The sequence below is a fragment of the Electrophorus electricus genome, chromosome 23, assembly GCF_041902795.1.
Source record: "Electrophorus electricus isolate QZ-2024a chromosome 23, ASM4190279v1, whole genome shotgun sequence".
NCBI lineage: Eukaryota > Metazoa > Chordata > Actinopteri > Gymnotiformes > Gymnotidae > Electrophorus > Electrophorus electricus.
In genome coordinates, this window is record NC_137519.1 from 7208788 (window position 1) to 7227500 (window position 18713).

The following is an 18713-nucleotide window of genomic DNA, read 5'->3' on the forward strand; positions in this document are numbered from 1 at the left end:
ATATATATATATATATAGAGCTAGATAGATAGATAGATAGATAGATAGATATTTATATTATAAATTGAATACATATCTAGTTGCTATGCACACTCAAAAATGACACCTCCATCATGGGTCAGATAGTCTTCAAAACATAAATATACTCTTTCCCTTTCACCGGCCATGATTAAGACACTGACAGAAACATTAAAAGTACTTTTGTGTTTTTTTCTCCTTTCAAATTAAAGTAGGACATTATGCAAAGATCTCACTCTACACCTCTGGAGTGGAATGAAATGTGTCTAAGTATGTCTTTCCAAGCAAATTATTTTGTTACAAAAATATACTTCTTTCTTTTAAAATAATATACAGATTTTTTCTTTTGATTATTTTTTTCACTACCAAGCTAAACAGCAAAGCTGTTGTTTTTTTATTTTTAATATAAAGTATCATAGTTCATGAGAGAAAGCAACTGAGAGAAATAGAGTGAGAGAGCAAGAGAAAATGAGAGGAAGAGAAAAAGAGAGCAAGACAATGAGAGAGAGAGAGAGAGAGAGAGAGAGAGAGAGAGAGAGAGAGAGAGAGAGAGAGAGCAGAGACACTAGATCATCATGGTGAGGTGACATTAGTTCCCCTCAGGTGTCATCTGATTGGTCGTTCATTCAGGAAGTGCGTTTGCTCCCAGTCCTCTGCAAATTTTGCATAATTAATATTTTTGTTCATGAGTCCTCGTTAAAGTTGACACCCACTACTTATCCATCAAAAACAGGAAAAAAAATAACAACGGAAATATGGTGCTCTCTCAATGAAAATGTCACAATGCCACAAACTGATAACATACAAAAAAGAAATTGTTTCAAACTACACTTCCAATCTACAAGTTAAGAGAAAAATATGACACTTCAGTCTCTAAACTTCACAGAGCCTTCCTCAACTATATCATGAAAACCAAATTAAATAAAAAATAGATGATAAGCAAAAGAAACAAAACAGACCAAAAAAATAAAAAATGGAAAAAACAATAATGCTACAAAGAAATCACAAATATATACAAGACCCTGTATTCCTTGTGAATATGTGTGTGTGTGTGTGTGTGTGTATGTGTGTGTGTGAGTGTGTGTGTGTGTGTGTACAGGTATGAAACACAATGGGTTCTCCAAGTTTTCATAAACATTTGCCCCCCACTCCTCTAATTGAAAAATCCTTCTGAAAATAAATCCCTCTGGCGGCTCTGGACCGGTTCTGAAGGTTCCGCTCTGCGGTTCCTAAATCCCTGTGAAAGGGCCTGCAACCTGAACACCAGCTGTCCACATTTGCCTCAGGAGATTCTGTCGTCCTTTCTCACATCGCTTTTCTTCTCCTCCGCACCTTGGCACAGTGGGCGTCAGCAGGGTCTGGGCGTGGCGGGCGGAGGCCGCGTCCGTCACCAGATGACACTGGAGATGCTGGTCTCGCGGGGCAGGAGCGGCAGCAGGGCGTTGTTCCCGTGCTGCTCGTCCAGTGGCTGCGTGAGCTCAGGCCGCGCCCCCCTGCCCCCTGCTCTGCCTCCTGCCCTGCCCCCGGCACGCTGCCCGTTCAGCACGGTCATGGGGATGTTGCAGTAGGTGTGCTGTCCAGCCAGCGAGGACAGCGATGGAAGCGTGCCCCCGGGTGCCACCGCATCATACTCGTAGCCGCGGTAGTAGTGTTTGTGCCGTAGCGAGGCGTGGTAGCTGCCGTGGAAGGTGGAGCGCAGGTCAGGGTGGGCCGCCGCTGCCACTGCTGTGGATGTGGCCGTCGCCATGGAGATGGCTGAGACGGTCTGCAGCTCACTGAAGGGGCCCTGCTCGCTGGCGTCCAGCACATGCTCGCGCGAGGGCCCGCGCTCAGGCCGGCGGAAGGGCATCTCGTAGCGCAGACGCTTCCAGAACTTGGAGCCCAGCTTGTTGCCCTCGGGCCCGGGCCACTTGATGACCGTCAGCAGCTTGATGGTGTGCTTGAGTGCCTCCACCTCCTGGTAGTTGAGCACGCCGCGGAGCTCGGCGCACTCGATCAGTATCACCTTGATGTCGCCGCTCACCAGCATATTCCGCAGCCGTGTCTCCAGCTCGAAGATGCTCCAGCCCCGCCGCACAACGTAGCTGGGCGTCATGACGATGATCAGCCGCTTGCTCTGGTCCACGCAGCGCGCCACATCCTCGATGTACGCTGTGAGACGAGGAGAGGGAGCGACAGAAGAAGAAGGAGAGGAAGAAGGAACGAGAAGATATGGAGAAATATTATTTGAATTTCCCTGAATCTCAATTTATCTAAATTTAACATCAATTTATAAACATTATCAATATAAATGCATATGTATTAAATAAATAATAAGGTATCTAATTAAAATATGTAAATAAATTTAGAGAATTAATTCCATATATTGAAAGGTGTTATCGTGGTGTCTCATTTGTGAACTGAAAATCCTCCAGTTTAGACAACTACAAATGGGAAATGTGAAAAACACACGGAATGGGGGAGGACACAGGACATAACACACAACATCCAACATCAACAGACAACACAGGCCATCCCTAAACCCTTATTTAACACTTATTTAACAGACACTGATTACACGCACTGCTGTTCTTCTCAGATCAAATCACGCAACTTCCTCATCCAGAGACACAACTGCCTCAAGCAGAAATAATAAGGATGTCAAATGCAGAACAAACCCAAGGCTCTCTCCGGGGCTCGGGGACAACGGAACCTCAAAGAAAATCTATGCTGCCACTCTGGGTTTGCTTGTGCTGTGCTAGCTGCGTTCCTGACAGAAGCTGCCTCTAGATCAGCTGAGCATGGCTCCAGACTGACACTGTGCCTTTCCAAGTGCATCCTCTGTTTGCTGTGTCAGTGATGTGTAATACTGGCGCTGCATATCACAGAGGTCCAGGGAGAAGGACAACACCTCGCCCAGCAGAGCATATCCTGGCTCCAAACATACACTGCATTTCTGAACGGTCCCTGGCTTACTTTGTGTCTTGATCTTACAGATATCTTATCTTTATTTATTTCTACCTTCCTAACTTGCCTTCCACTTCCTTCCTTGTCTTCTGTCCACACGTATTGTAATACGCTCTTCCTATTCACGCCTCAGTCCAACGGTGAAAGCACGTTCACATGATCTTTTCTTCCGTCTGTGACTTGAAGCATGCAGGCCAGGTTGATACCAGACTCACGAAAACCCAACAGGGCTCAGAAAATCCAAGCCCCTCAGAAGGATCTGATGCTGTGCGTCAGATCACACGAACCCTCTAGCTGACTTTACGTCCAACATAGAGCCACTTTTAGGCAGTTCACCAAACACCAGCCAACCCCAACCACCCTCTCCCATCCCCCTCCCATGCCTGTTCCCCTATCCCCCCTTTCCCATTCTCCAATCCCTCCATTCCAGCCCTCCCACCCCCCATCCCAACGAGAGAAGAACCACAGTACGATTGCTGAGTGGTGAGAACTAGGGGAGAGTACCTCTAAGGAGTCTCGTGTCATCCTGGAAATGATCATTGGCGAAACCTAAACATAAATATTTCAACATTCAAAGCATGATCAGAAGATTCAGCAGCAACTTATCATAGAGACAGAACAGAGAGACTAGCCTGAACCAGTGTGTTTTCCTAAGAGAGACTGGCCTGAACCAGTGTGTTTTTGAAGAGAGACTGGCCTGGATCAGTGTGCTTGCACTAACCATAGCACTAGCACTAACCCTAACACAGGGATTTCTACAAAAGAGAGACTGGCCTAAATTAATGTGTTTGTTCTAAGAGAGATTGGTCTAAACCTGTGCGTTTGTCCTAAGAGAGACTGGCCTGAACCTGTGCGTTTGTCCTAAAAACGACCAGCCTGAAACAGTGTTAGTCTCCTGCACAGCATTTATTTTTTGGGCCCTGCACTTTTACTTTTGAGCTCAGAACTGGCCAGTTTATCCCACTTTGATTGTGGGACTCGACCCTACAGGGCTTAGGGAAGTTGCTTTCTGAAGAACTTTATAAAGTTTTATAATTATTGCATTCTTAAAGCACACCAAGACCAAAAAGCAAAGGGCTGATTTCCAATTATAGGTTAAAGTGAGGCTATTACTAAAAGCCATTTTTAATAGATTCCCCACTGACAGTGTAATTGACTGCATGACTAGACTAAATGTATGCATAAAAACATTACCTTCAATGTTGATTGAAGAGAATATCACTGTTCTTTATATGTCCCTATGTCCTGGATATGAACTGTACAAAAGAGCTAACAATTCCTTCTTCACTTAAACAATAATCACAGTGGCACTGTTAGGATATAAACTTTAGTTTGCACTACACTGCTGTCTTTCTAAATAGGTACTACATACCTGTGAAAATTGTCGTTGATCTATTAATTTTAAAATGTACGTTATTCACCTAAGCATTTAAATTTTATGTTTATTTCATACGAAATGATTATGTGTAACAAACATGTAAATATATTCTGATTGACGTTTGGTGGGTGCGATATCGGGTTTTCATAGCCCTGTGTATGCCACCACTAATCCCATATTAAACAGACACAGTCCTCTGATAGCAAAACACAACACAGAAACATGGACAAAGGATTTCAGAAGCAAGGAGGGAGATGTGAGGGAAACTATAAGGAACTAAAGAGCTATAAGGAACTAAAGAAGGCAAACGGAGCAGCGGCACTACATCAGTGATGAGCACTGGGCCTTTGACTTCAGTGTGTGCAGAATCTCACCAGAGACCCAAACCAGGTTTGCAGCGTCTCCTGCTGCGGCCACAAGGTGACGCTAATGAGACAATGTCTCATGCTTTTAAAGTGCAGCCTGCTGCTTTTGGCCATACAGAGGTGTTTAGTGGTGTTAACAGCAAGCATGTGGAACAATGGAATAAGGATGAAACTGTAATGAGCTCCTCCGGGCGATTGGGCAGGTCATATGCAGGTTTATAGAACCTGCTCTGGGATGGAAATTAGAATGAGGTTTGGGACAGTGGTCAGCGCTGGTGGTAGTGCCCAGCATAAAATCAGTGAGACGGATGGAAGAGAATTAACGAGACAAAATGTAAACTAAGGTCATCAACACATGTTCCCACACAAGCATATACAAACAACTAAACAGAAACATTCATGTAGATATTCCCTTGTGCCCACAGTTGCACACATTCCTGTGCACACACACACACACACACACACACACACACACACACACACACACACACACACACACACACACACACACACACACACACACACACACACACACAAATACATGTATACACCATGATGCACAGAGCCTTTGATGTACAGAGACTCTCATCCAGGTGGACTTACTTCCAGTAGGGATCAAATCCCTGTCAGGGATGAAGAGTTTATACCCATAATGCTTCTCCAGAACGTCAGGGAGGATCTGGAGAGCAAAGCGCTCCTCTTCTCTGCTCTCCTGACTCCACTGTTCCGGCTCCACCTTACTGTAGGACACGTACGCATCGTAATCCTTGTTTTCTGCACACACCATACAAATACTTTATATAGAAACACATTAAAATCATATGAAACCTAAAAATATTTCTAAAACTAACATTTAAAAATATTCCAAACCTAATACAGGTCAGATTTGGGTCATAGACCGTTTGTTTCATAAATAACATTAACATTATCTTATTTAAGAAATACATATTTAAGAATTTTTTTTAGATAATAATTCAAAATATATAAACCCACAACTTTGATAGAATATAATTTATAAAAATGGCTGGAGCCACTGAATCCACAGACCTCTCAAACTGCTCAAACACCCAAACAGACATCCATACAACCTAAACTGCACAAACACCCAAACAGACATCCATACACCCTAAACTGCACAAACACCCAAACAGACCTCAATACAGCTTACACTGTAAGGAGAGGCACTGCTGTGCAGGGCAGTAATCAGTGCTTCCCCAACTCCACTTGACCTGCTGTTCACCATGACAGTAAAGCCGTGAGGTCCCGAGGGTGAACAGATCTTCTAGAACAAGGTAATGTTCTTTGAGTCAGCGGGTCAGACCACAACAGGCCATCGATCACTGGGCCTCTAACAGGGAGGTCCACTTCCTGCCTGTTTTCTGAGTGCAGTAGCACTGAGCTGGGGTTGGGGGTCGGGGGTTGGTGGGGGGTATTGACAGCAGCCTCAGTGTCCCACATGGACCAAAAAGACAGGATCTATCTGTTAGAAGCCAATTTTTGCTCAGCATAATTAGCCTTGCTAAGCTATCCTGGGCTAAGTTGCTTTTTGCGTAATTTTTAATTAAGAACAAAAGAAAGCCCGTAAATTAGATCTGCTGCTCCATTAATTCAATCTGATATTTAATAATAAACACTCATATTTTAATCATTATGGATTTTGATCAGGTCAAACATTGGTGTGACTGGCCTTTCTCAGCTACTGCTGACTAACCCTCGTTCTGAGCTTCATTTCAATGAAGTCTCAAACGAGGTGTGTGAAGTTCAGCAAAGATGTGTTTGTGTGTGTGTTTCAGCTGTATACCTATACCAGTCTGAGACCATCTACATACACTTGAACCAGCACAACAGTAAGAGTATAACAGCGAGGAACACAGGACTGAACAGAAGAAGCTGTTGGTGAACGTTCTGGGATCTGGTTGTGAAGCCCTGTGTTGACATATCTACAAATATTCACATAGCCAGGACTGTACACACACACACACAGGAGGTGAAGGGCAGAGGTTAATTAAGATTAAGATTTTATTTACTCTTCAGAGAGAGAACACATACAGTCACATGACAAAGTGCACCCTCTTTGAATTTTATGGTTTTATGTATCAGGACATAAAAAATCTGGTCCTTAGCAGGTCTTCAAATGAGGTAAATACAGCCTCAGATAAACACAGATTCTGACAGGTTATTGTTTATTTAACAAAAATGAAGCCAAAATGGAAACGCCGTGTGTGAAAAACTAAGTAAATTCAATGAATCAATAGCGTGTAGAACCCCCTCTAGCAACAAGAACTTGAAGTAATTGTTTTCTGTACGACTATTGGACTCTCATTGTTCTGGAGGAATTTTGGCCCACTCTTCTTTATAATGTTGCTTCAGTTCACTGAGGTTTGTGGGCATTCATTATGCACAGCTCCCTTAAGGTCCAACAACAGCATTTCAATTTGGTTGAAGTCTGGACTTTTACTGGGCCACTGCAACACTTTGATTCTTTTATTTTTCGACCATTCTGTTGTAGATTTGCTTTTGTGCTTGGGATCATTGTCCTGTAGCATGACCCAATTTCAGTTAAGCTTTAGCTGTCGGATCGCTGGACTTACATTTGACTCTAGAGTACTTTGGTATACAGCGGAGTCCAGGGTTGATCCTACGACTGCATGGCACCCAGGAGCTGTGGCTGCAAAACAAGCCCAAATCATTCCCTCTCCACCACCGCGCTCCACAGCTGCTATGAGGTGCTTGTTCTGATATGCTGTGTTTGAACATTGCTCCAGAAGTCTTGTGGTTTGTTTAGATGCAACTTGGCACACATAAGCCGTGCTGCCAGGTTTTTTTTAGAAACAAAAGGATTTCTCCAATCAACCTTTCCAAACAAGCCATACTTATTCAGTCTTCTTCTAACTCTACTGTCATTAACTCCAACATTTAACATGCTAACTGAGGCCTGTAGAATCTGAGATACATCTCTTGGGATTTTCCCAGTTTCTCTGACCTTGGGGTGAATCTGCTGGGACTTCCTCTCATGGGAAGATTTCACAACTGTCTTGAATGTTTTCCACTTGTGAATAATCTTCTCACTGTAGAATGATGGACTTCAAATTGTTTGGAAATGGCCTTATAACCCTGCCCAGACTGACAGGCAGCAACAGTTCTCTAAGATCATTGCTGAGGTATTTCCTCCTTAGCATTGTGTTAACACACACCTGAATGCTCCACACCAGCAATCTACCAGAACCTTTGATTTTATAGCGGTGGTCACACTTGCTGATGATCAATGAATCATTAGAATTTGATTAGCAGCACCTGGCTATTACTTCTCCTTTGAATTCCTATGGAAGCAGTAAGGGTGTACTTAATTTTTCCTACACTAATTCTACATTTTGGCATAGTTTTCTGTTAAATAGATAATGACATGGTGTAACTTGTCATGTGTTGTGAGATTTCATTAATCTAATTTTAAGACCTGCCAAGGACCAAATGATGTTTTATTATGTCCAGCTATGTAAAACCATAGAATTCAAAGAGGGTGTACTTTGTTTTTCACATGACTATAAGACAAGGGAAATGGCTCTTGAAGGAATACACTTTACAAGCCAGATCCCCCTATTCCCTGCACCCCTCCCTGCTTCCCTATCTGACTTTCTACCCTAATCTATCTCTCTGGACCTCTTCCTGTCCCATCCAATCTTTCTCTATCAGTCCTGAGTTTTCCCTAGCCTTAGTTATAGCCTGCTTCCCCGTTTGCCTTCGTGTGTTTATTTTGTTTACTCATGTATCCCCGTGCTCTCCGTGTTGGCTCTATGACCCTGGACTACGATAACAACTCTGATTTTGGATTTGCCCGTAATAAATCTCGCTCCCCTCCGTGCATACGTTTGCCTCCTTACCGCTCAACGTTACACAGTGAATGTAAACTTTCATTCATACCCACGTGGACGTGTTCAGTATTCCTCTCCTTTTACATGCTACATGGCTCTCATTAACCTGCTGGCATTTACAATGTAAGGGTTAAGGCAGGAAAGTCTAGACTTCATAGGCTACATAAGTATATCTATAAAGACTACACTTACCAAATACATGGAACTAAATGTAACATGAGGACAAAACTTCTATGCAATAATGCACTACATTTGTCGATACTTAATAAAAAGCAACCAGGTGGGTATATGAATGTTATAACATTTTTTTCCCCCCATTTTGTTTGAAAAATACATTTCATGTGACAGATTAATCAGATGTGTTCTCATTGACTCTTGAAAATGTGCCGCGTGATTCTGTGGGAACGGGCCGTTTGGGCTAAAGCAGAGAAGTGGATTCTTCGGAAGTAGCAAGTTTGTAGCTGTTTACCGAGCACCTTCAAATAGAACTGAAAATGATCAGTTCTGGTCAATTTTCCAAATCAGCCACCTCAAGACGAAGTCACTGTCAATAGCAATATGGCAGTGAGCCAGAGAGAAAGCAGAGAGTATCACCACACATCTATATATTATAATGGGGAATCATTTCATATATTAAACACAGTTCTGCACAAAGTTGTCAAAGTTAGGGTGTTTTATGTTCATTACGCACCAGGCCAGGAGAGAGGATCCTGTGTGGTGGACTGACAGATAAACTGATATGAAATCACATCAAAAATGTGAATTGTACTAATATCACAAAAAGATCTAAATATTTCTAAATAAGTTCTAAATAAAGGTCCAATCTGAAATCCTGATCTCACCTTTTCACCCAAACGTGCTGCCCACTGGTACAGTACCCACTGCAGCTGTGAGATCTACTCCTACTGTCCCCTCCACACACGCATGCATGATGCTGCTGTCATCCGAATATGCAGGAACAAAACTGTCTGGCTGATGGTGTATTGAGAGCTCCTTGTTGCTAGGTGCTATCACCCTCCCGCTCTCCTTCATCATTATCCCTCCATCACATTCCCGCATCATTCTCACTTCATCGCTTCCTCATTCCATCACCCTCTCACTCATTTCTTCTTCACTTCATCATCCTCCCTCTCCCATCACTCTCTAACGCTCACACAGTTGATCTCCTACATCCCCAACTTCTTCTCTGCTGCCACGAGGCCCCACCCTCTCTTACTGCCATTTTTTTTCTTAGACTGGCAAGAGAGGTTGGCTCAAACTGCAGAGATGTAAGCTAAATATAGGTTTAAAAGGTTAATATACATAACTAAGGGTTTACAATCGTTCGGCCATTTCAGCGGTCGTACCTCTGGCGGAGGCTCTTTGTTCAGCTGAGAAGCATATTTTAAGGATCTGGCTCGATCCAGCTATAGATTCACCTTGACTTAGTTGGGCTGTTGCTTTACTGAGGAGGTTTAATTTGGACTTTGCCGCAAGTTGAGTGTCCTCACGTGTTTGTCAGGCTAAAGGTTGTTTACAAGGTGCTGCTATGCTACATGTGCTGCAATGTACAAGTGCCTTTTTTTTAATAAATACACAAAATGCAGATATTACCACTTCCAAATATAGAAGATGCGAATAACATAACTGGGAAAGTGTTGGGTGCTCCTTTATAGCTAAACAATCTTTTTTGTTGATGTATCTATTGATTAGCAGTATTATTAAAGTCATTAAAAATTTATATCCACCCAGGTTTGTAGTAAAAAAAAAAAGAAGAAAATAAGAGAAGCAGCTGTTGTCACAAGCCATTAGAAAAGGGAGGATCTCTGAGTGACAGTTTGGCCAGCCAGTGGCTGACTCCTGTGAGGTCTTTGGGGGCAGGCAGGCGAGAGGTTGGGGGAGGAATAATCACCTGTGTGTTTCTGGGACATGCACCTCCACAGGGACTAGTGGGCGAGGCTGACAGCCTTATTGAAACTGATCCCCTTAAACTGAGAGCAAATTGGAAATCTGTTTCCCTCTCCCTTGAGCTTACTGGAGTGGCACCATTAAAGGAGACATTTTCTGTTTGGAATTAAGCTCAAGGTAGTGTTATCGCCCCTCCACCCACTCTGTCATCTACTGGGGTCTGGCCCACGGACTGGGACCCCATACCACCTCCTGCAATAATGACTTTCCCAGAAACGTCCAGAGCATTACACATCAAGGCAACACTACAGCAAACAGAAAAAAAGAAGAATTTCTGGCTCAGTCATCTCTTCTTTCTTTCATTTGTTAGAGAAAATTACAAATGGCCTCAAAATGACATGCACTTCAGAAATGTTTTAATGATGCCACATGCCTTAACATCCAGCCGCTGCAGGCAAACACACGAAGCTAAACTCTTGATTTGTTTATTTTGGACAGGAACATTTCCTTCTTCGTGTCACGTCATTTGAAAAGGCCCGATAAATTTCAGAGCCCCAAAGAGAACATATTAAGCCCTCTTACAACACATGAAATATTTAGCTCATGTATTCTTGACCTACAGTGCATGGGCCATTCAATTTGTGTAATGGAATGTCAAGGTGAGGTATCTGCCCCACTCAGCATCAGTCATCAGATAAACTGCCATCTCCTTCTCAGCTGGCCTGGGAGGGAGAAACAGACCAGGGTACTAAACTGAATCTATTTATTGTCCTCTACATGTCATGCATCTGAAGGGGCTTAAAAGATAAAGTATAAATGACAAGGCAAGATGTGGAAATGATTGCTATTGTAGCACTTCTGGCTCTATGGTAACGTACAAGATCACCACCACTGCCTGCTTCGGTGTACTTCCGCAAAACCGATTCGAACGTTTATGTCCTTGTCTGCTGAGCTCTGGGGTGTTGAAGAGATGCGATACGCAACATGCTACTCCTAAGAGACACTTCATTACATCACTTCATTGCATCATTACTTCATTACATCACTTCATTGCGTCATTACTTCATTACATCACTTCATTATATCATTACTCCATTACATCACTTGAGGCTAAGCACAGTGATCTTCGTTACGGAAGCGCATTACTGTGGCGAACACTTAAGGCTACAGGAGCTCAGTTTCCATGGCCACTGTGGGTGAAGTATGCCTTTAATCCCGCCACAAAGAAACTCACGAAATATAGGGCCTTCTATGACATAGAACAGCTTTCTCACATGTGGTAAAGGTTTACTAGGTCTATTAAACTCACGTACACGTATTGGGGTCTGAGTCACTGGGGCTACCTGAGCATGGCAAGGGAGGGAGACGATTCTGCTCTCACTAACCCAGTCACATGTGTCTGCTGTTAAAGCATGTGGAGGTCAGGGGTCACTGGGGTCTTACCGCCATCCACGTCCTCACTGCCGAAGTGGGTCCGGTAGAAGAGCATGAGCTCGATTCTGTAGCACTTATACAGGGTGACCAGGGAGATGAGTAAGAGCAGGATGGCACCCAAACCCCCAGCCAGCTCCACTGTATACATCAGCTCTGCTGGGAGACAGAGGGAGAGAGAGAGAGAGGGAGAGATGGAGAGAGAGAGGGAGACAGGGAGAGGGAGAGAGAGAGAGAGGGAGACAGGGAGAGGGAGAGAGAGAGAGAGGGAGAGATGGAGAGAGAGAGGGAGACGGAGAGGGAGAGAGAGAGAGGGAGAGATGGAGAGAGAGAGGGAGACAGGGAGAGGGAGAGAGAGAGAGGGAGACAGGGAGAGGGAGAGAGAGAGAGGGAGAGATGGAGAGAGAGAGGGAGACAGGGAGAGGGAGAGGGAGACAGGGAGAGAGAGAGAGAGAGAGAGAGAGGGAGAGATGGAGAGAGAGAGGGAGACAGGGAGAGGGAGAGAGAGAGGGAGAGATGGAGAGAGAGAGGGAGACAGGGAGAGGGAGAGAGAGAGGGAGACAGGGAGAGGGAGAGAGAGAGAGAGGGAGAGATGGAGAGAGAGAGGGAGACAGGGAGAGGGAGACAGGGAGAGAGAGAGAGAGAGAGAGAGAGAGAGGAGAGATGGAGAGAGAGAGGGAGACAGGGAGAGGGAGAGAGGGAGGGAGGGAGAGATGGAGAGAGAGAGGGAGACAGGGAGAGGGAGAGAGGGAGGGAGGGAGAGATGGAGAGAGAGAGGGAGACAGAGAGGGAGGGAGGGAGAGATGGAGAGAGAGAGGGAGACAGGGAGAGGGAGAGATGGAGAGAGAGGGAGAGAGGCAGGGAGAGGGAGAGAGAGACAGAGAGGGAGGGAGAGATGGAGAGAGAGGGAAACAGGGAGAAGGAGAGAGGGAGAGATGGTGAGAGAGAGGGAGACAGAGAGGGAGAGGGAGAGGGAGAGAGAGGGAAAGCGAAAAAGAAGACAAATTTATCTTACTGAGGTTTTACACTATGATATGCAGAACAGACAATTTATCTGAACTACATTTATTGTGTAAAATGAACATTTGACCAAGACAAAACACACAAGCAGACTTCCCCAGGTTGTAAGCTGTTCGAGATTGCACACCCCTTGATGTAAAGCCACAGTCAACCAACAGGACCAAATGATTAGTGTTCAGGCAGCCAGATCCATAGATGATCGAAATCTCCGCCGACCCTAGTTATCCATCAGACCAGTCACCATGACGACGACCTGCAAAAGCTGAGCAAGGGAATGTTCTGGAGTGCGGTGCTATAGAGCACTTGCACTGTGCCACTGCGCTCCACAGGGAGGACAGCAGGAGAGGCGTGAGGGCAGCAGAGGAGGATTTAGGCCATTCTGCCAATTAGAGCTGGTAAAGGCCCATTTGGCCTAGGAGGGGCTCTGCCCGAACAGCTTTGCTGAAAACAATAAACTTCCACAGTGCAAATCCTCTGAAGCACTTAAGGGAAATCGAACCGGCTCTCACTCATCCCTTCAGCTGCAGTTTCATTATAGCGCTCCTGCTAGAATGCTCCAAGCAGCCAGACAGAAGGTAGGAGGTGTGTGTGTGTGTGTGTGTGTGTGTGTGTGTGTGTGTGTGTTTGCTGTGTGTCCAGACACCGTCAAGCTCTGCTGACTTGTGTATCCATGAGCCATTGTTTGACTAACGTTAGATACTCTGGACTGTGTTTGTCTCAAACCATCACGTAAGTGCATCCGAGCACAACACACATGCGCACACACACACACACGCAAACAAGCACACACACACTCTCTCTGTCAACTCAAGATAGATTTATTGCCATATCTTTATGTAGTACAATGTTGCCTATCAATGGAAATGGGAAAATAAATATAGTTTCAGATGATAAATAGTTTATCATATTACAGAGGTGCAAGATCTGAATTAATCAAATTTATAGCAACAATAACAATAGCAATTACAACACCATCACTAATAATAACATATCTGTGGTGTAGAAGAGCCAGCAACAGGAAAGAGTGAAGGCTATCAGAGAATCTGAGGAAGGCCACTAAAGGGACACACACGAGGAGGGTGAACTCCAAAAAACACGGAAAACTACACAAAACAACCTTGGCTAAGTAACACATAACACACAATTTAAGAAGTTCCTAAACCAACAGTAAACATTAGTTTTAATTAGTTTAAAGTCTGTCAGTCTGTGATGAGGCACATGGCATTGTGGGAGTCCACGCTGTGCCCTCCCCCTCTGTCCAACAGTGGTCACACCAACAACAACAACAACAACAATAATAATATCGTTATTATTGTTATTATTATTAATAACAGGCCAATAAGGATTTAACAATATATAATAAGATAGCATGTTCACATATTGCTCAAAGAAGATGATGACGCCATCATCAAGATGAAAGTTCAAAGTTTATTTGTCACGTACACAGTCACACATGGTATAACCGGCAGTGAAATGCTTTTGTAACCGCTCTGTCCGTGGCTGAGGAGAGATGCAGGGAAAGGGAATGTGGTTTAATGAATAAATAAATATGTTATGATGAATGAAGAGGGGATCTATACAATGTACAATTTCCAGTTTTTACAATTTACAATTTAGTTTTTTACAGTTTTTTTATGATGTTATTGTGGACATTATACGCAGCGTAGTCCCAACAGTTGCCCTGATTCAGAGTCCGAATGGCCTGTGGGAAGAAGCTCCTCTTCAGTCTCTCTGTGTTGGTCTTCAGGGAACAAAAGTGCTTCCCTGACCTCAACAGAGAGAAGAGCCTATTGTTGGGATGGGTGGGATCCCTCACAATCCTCCTGGCCTTGATCTGGCACCGCTTGTAGTAGATGGTCTGCAGGTCAGGAGGTTCCGTATGCGTGATGCGCTCTGCTGAATGCACCACGCTCTGGAGTGCTTGTCTGTCCTGCTTGGTGCAGTTCACAAACCAGACTGTAATGTTTCCCATGAGGATGCTCTCAATAGTGCAGGTGTAGAAGTTCCGCAGCACCTTGAATGGCAGTCTGAAGTCTCTTAGGCGTCTGAGGTGGTAAAGACGCTGAAGAGCCTTCTTTGCCAGGGAGTTGCTGTGGCAGGACCAGGACAGGTCCTGCGAGATGTGAACTCCAAAGTACCTGAAACTGTCTACTCTCCCCACCATGGTCACATTAATCCTAACAGGTTGGTAGTGCTGCTTCTGCTTCTTGCTGCTGTCCACAATCAACTCCTTTGTCTTGCTAATGTTTAGGAGGAGATTATTTCCCTGGCACCGTTTCTCCAGGTGTTTAATCTCCTCCAGGTAGGCCCTCTCGTTGTTGTCCGAGATTAGGCCCATGATAATGGTATCGTCAGCAAACTTGACAATGGTGGTAGAGCTGGAAGTGGCCACGCAGTCATTGATGTACAGTGAGTAGAGCAGGGGGCTTAGGACACTACCCTGGGGAGCTCCAGTGCTGAGGGTGAGGGTGGATGAGACACAGATGTCGTCTTTTAACGCAATGTTTCTCTGATACTGGTCTTTAAATGCAGTGTTTCTCTGAGACTGGTCTTTAAACACAGTGTTTCTCTGAGACTGGTCTTTAAATGCATTCAGAAATGTAGTTTATCTTTTTTCTCTGTTTATTGACAGAAAATCGGCCTAATTCCTCCCCGCTTGCATCAGTGGGTGTTCTCCAGCAGGTCCAGGTGCTGCTGGAAGCCCTGTGCGAGGGGCGACAGAAGCACCAGGTCACCTGCATAGAGCGAGAATTTAACCTGCCGATCTTGTAGGATGAAGGTCAGAATTCTTTAAAATGCTACTAAATACCTTCTGGTTACTGCTCACACAAATGCCTTTGATGGTTAGGGTCTAATTTGTCTCCACTCTAGTGAGCTGGGATTATAAGACCCTGGCTCTAGACATCAGGAAAACAGCCTGCACTCAGGACGAGGTTGAATCATTTGAGCACCACCCTCTATAGCACGGGTGTGCTGTGTTTAAGCATCTCATTTCAAGGTCACAAGCTTCTTTTGACTTCAGGTGTTTAAGATTCTGGTTTGAGTTCAGGTATTTAAGATTTCCCGTATTTATGCACATGTCACAGTTGGGCTCAGCGTGAAGCCCACACGACCTGCTCAGGCTCAGCGTGAAGCCCACACAACCTGCTCAAGCTCAGTGTGAAGCCCACACGACCTGGTCGGGCTCAGCGTGAAACGCACTTAACATGCACAAGCTCAGCATGAAGCACTGTCTGGGGTTTAGTGGAGTATGTGATAGGCTGGGGCTGTGTGTGTTTAGGGTTTAATGTAATATGATAGAGTCAGGGTGAGGTTCTGAGTGTCTAGGGTTTAGTATATTTTATGATAGTCAGGCTGGGGTCTTCAGTGTCTTGGGTTTAGTGTAGTATGTGATAGTAAACTTACAGTGCTTACATACTGCATCTCTGTCGAGTGAAAGATAAGGCTGTTCTTGATTCTCTTCACCTCCTCAAGGCAGGCTTGTTGTTGGGTGTGGTTCCAGTGATAGATGATGTTTTCTTTTATTTTATATTTCCTTGTCCATTTTTGATCCAAAATTTATAATTGTGGTTATCTAATCTAATACTGATGTGGTGGAACGGTCTGTTCCATTTTTAAAACGAAATTTAGATTTTTCAAGAGATCATGCCAACATTGGCTGCACTCTGACTGCCCCCCCCTCTCTTTCTTTATCTCTCACTCCCTCACTCTCCCCTCTATCCCTCCCAGTCTCTTTCTCTCTCTCTATGGGTGAGTAAGACAGATTATCTATGGACTGGTAGGGTTGTACCTCACTTATGTGCCAATAGATTTGACAAAGCAACTTGTACTCTTGCAATTCATCATTCCTCCTTCTCCCTCTCCCTCTGTCTCCCTCTCCCTCCCTCTCTCTCCTTTTCTCTCCCTTTCCTGAAAGCGAAGCGCCCGTTTTGGGTGGGTTTGGTGTCATGTCTCTGTGTCAGAACTGACATTTGAATGGAAGGCTGTTGAAGAGTCATCCACCCTGCTCCCCTGCTTGGTGCCGCTCTGGGAATCGGGCAAGGGGGCTGTCTCGGGTAGAGGCTGGAAGATGGATGGGAATCTCCAGGCTGTGTGTCAGTGATGGGAAAGTCATGGCCTGTTTTGCTGTTTCAACACAAACTTGAAGCTCACAGCGCAGAAAGAGTCACATAGTGAGAGATGAATGCTGTGATAATTTACTTCATTATTTTGCTGATGTTTCTTAAAGGCAGTGTGTCTTGATTGGTGCTAGGAACACAACTTGAAGGAAATTGAATAATCTCAAACCAAACAGCAACCTTGATACATATTCCTGCATAAAGGCAGGTATAGAGAGTTAGATAATATAACAACACACATACACCCTCTCTCTGCACTGTAGCATTAAGCCAATAAACCTAAGAACATCTCTGCTGTAGGGGACTCAAGGCCATTGCTTACTGGCATTTTGCTTTATACCCACACAGAGAGCACAGGCCATTAGAGCCAGACACCTCACCCACGCCATTACAGCCAGAGTCTCCACCCATGCCATTACAGCCAGAGTCTCCACCCATGCCATTACAGGCAGGGTCCCCACCCACGCCATTACAGCCAGAGTCTCCACCCACGCCATTACAGCCAGGGTCCCCACCCACGCCATTACAGCCAGAGTCTCCACCCATGCCATTACAGCCAGGGTCCCCACCCGCGCCATTACAGCCAGAGTCTCCACCCACGCCATTACAGCCAGGGTCCCCACCCACGCCATTACAGCCAGAGTCTCTACCCACGCCATTAGAGCCAGGGTCCCCACCCATGGCATTAGAGGCAGTGTGCCTACTCAGGTCATTAGAGGCAGTGCCCCAACTCATGCCTTTAGAGTCAGAGTTCCCAGTCAGGCCATAAGAGGCAGTGTCTCCACTCAAGTCATTAAAGCCAGGGTGGCCACTCACATCATTACAGCCAGGATCCCCATTCATGCATTGCAGTGCTGTGACCAAAGGCCTTTGCCATGTCTGGGGTAATTCATGTTGCAAAGACTGAGGGCAGAAACCACACCCAGGCCAAACCCACATTTTGCAGGTAGTAAACATGTACTTTGACCATAGGATCAAAGAATCAGCACTCTGGCACAGTGGCCAGTCATTCTACCTTCCTGAGTGACGGTTTCCTTCACAGGCAGTTCATCCACCTGCCATGTCTGGGCGAGTTAATCCAGCACCATTCAACTCTGCCAACACATTAAAACACCTTCACTGGCCACTAAAGCGCAGTTCAGACAAGGCAGTAAAAGCAGCAAAAGCAAAATTGACCTTGTCATCTTTAACTAAATCTGAGGTTGAGAGTGAGAGATAGAGGGAGGTGAAGGGATCTCAGTCATTTCCTTTTCATGTCATTATTTAATATTCTCAGACTCTGTAACCCAAACTTTGGCACTACAAATCAACCATTATTTATCATGCCAATGACCAACCATGAAATTAATCAAATTCAACTAAGAAGGGTGTGGCAGGGGCAGGTAGATGTGTCATGGAGGCAGGCGGAGGTGGGGCAGGTGGGGCAAGGCCAGGTAGAGGTGGTGTGGAGGCAGGTGGAGGTGGACATAGTGCAGGCAGAGGTGGCATGGAGCTAGGTGGAGGTGGACATGGGGCAGGGGCAGGTAGATGTGTCATGGAGGCAGGCGGAGGTGGAGCAGGTGGGGCAAGGCCAGGTAGAGGTGGTGTGAAGGCAGTTGGAGGAAGGGGTTATGTAAGGGAAGATTGGCATGGTTGAGTGAGTAAGTGAGGGTGAAGGTGTGGGCAGATGGAGATGAGGGTT

General features: G+C 45.1%; 1 protein-coding gene across 4 annotated transcripts in view; it reads right to left on the reverse strand.

Moving 5' to 3' along the window:
• Nucleotides 1-526: 526 nt before the first annotated feature.
• The window catches only part of il1rapl1b (interleukin 1 receptor accessory protein-like 1b), a 294511-nt gene continuing 276324 nt past the window's right edge, over nucleotides 527-18713 (reverse strand). Inside the window, exons 9-12 of one of the 4 annotated variants that reach the window (XM_027011407.3) lie at nucleotides 11907-12050; nucleotides 5311-5481; nucleotides 3469-3513; nucleotides 527-2169 (exon numbers count right to left, since the gene is read on the reverse strand). In XM_027011407.3, coding sequence (XP_026867208.2) covers nucleotides 1406-2169; nucleotides 3469-3513; nucleotides 5311-5481; nucleotides 11907-12050 — 1124 coding nt within the window. In that variant the 3' untranslated portion in view covers nucleotides 527-1405. Of the gene's footprint in view, nucleotides 2170-3468; nucleotides 3514-5310; nucleotides 5482-11906; nucleotides 12054-18713 lie in introns of all 4 variants that reach the window. The other 3 variants (XM_027011406.3, XM_027011408.3, XM_035520914.2) reach the window with 3 other exon arrangements.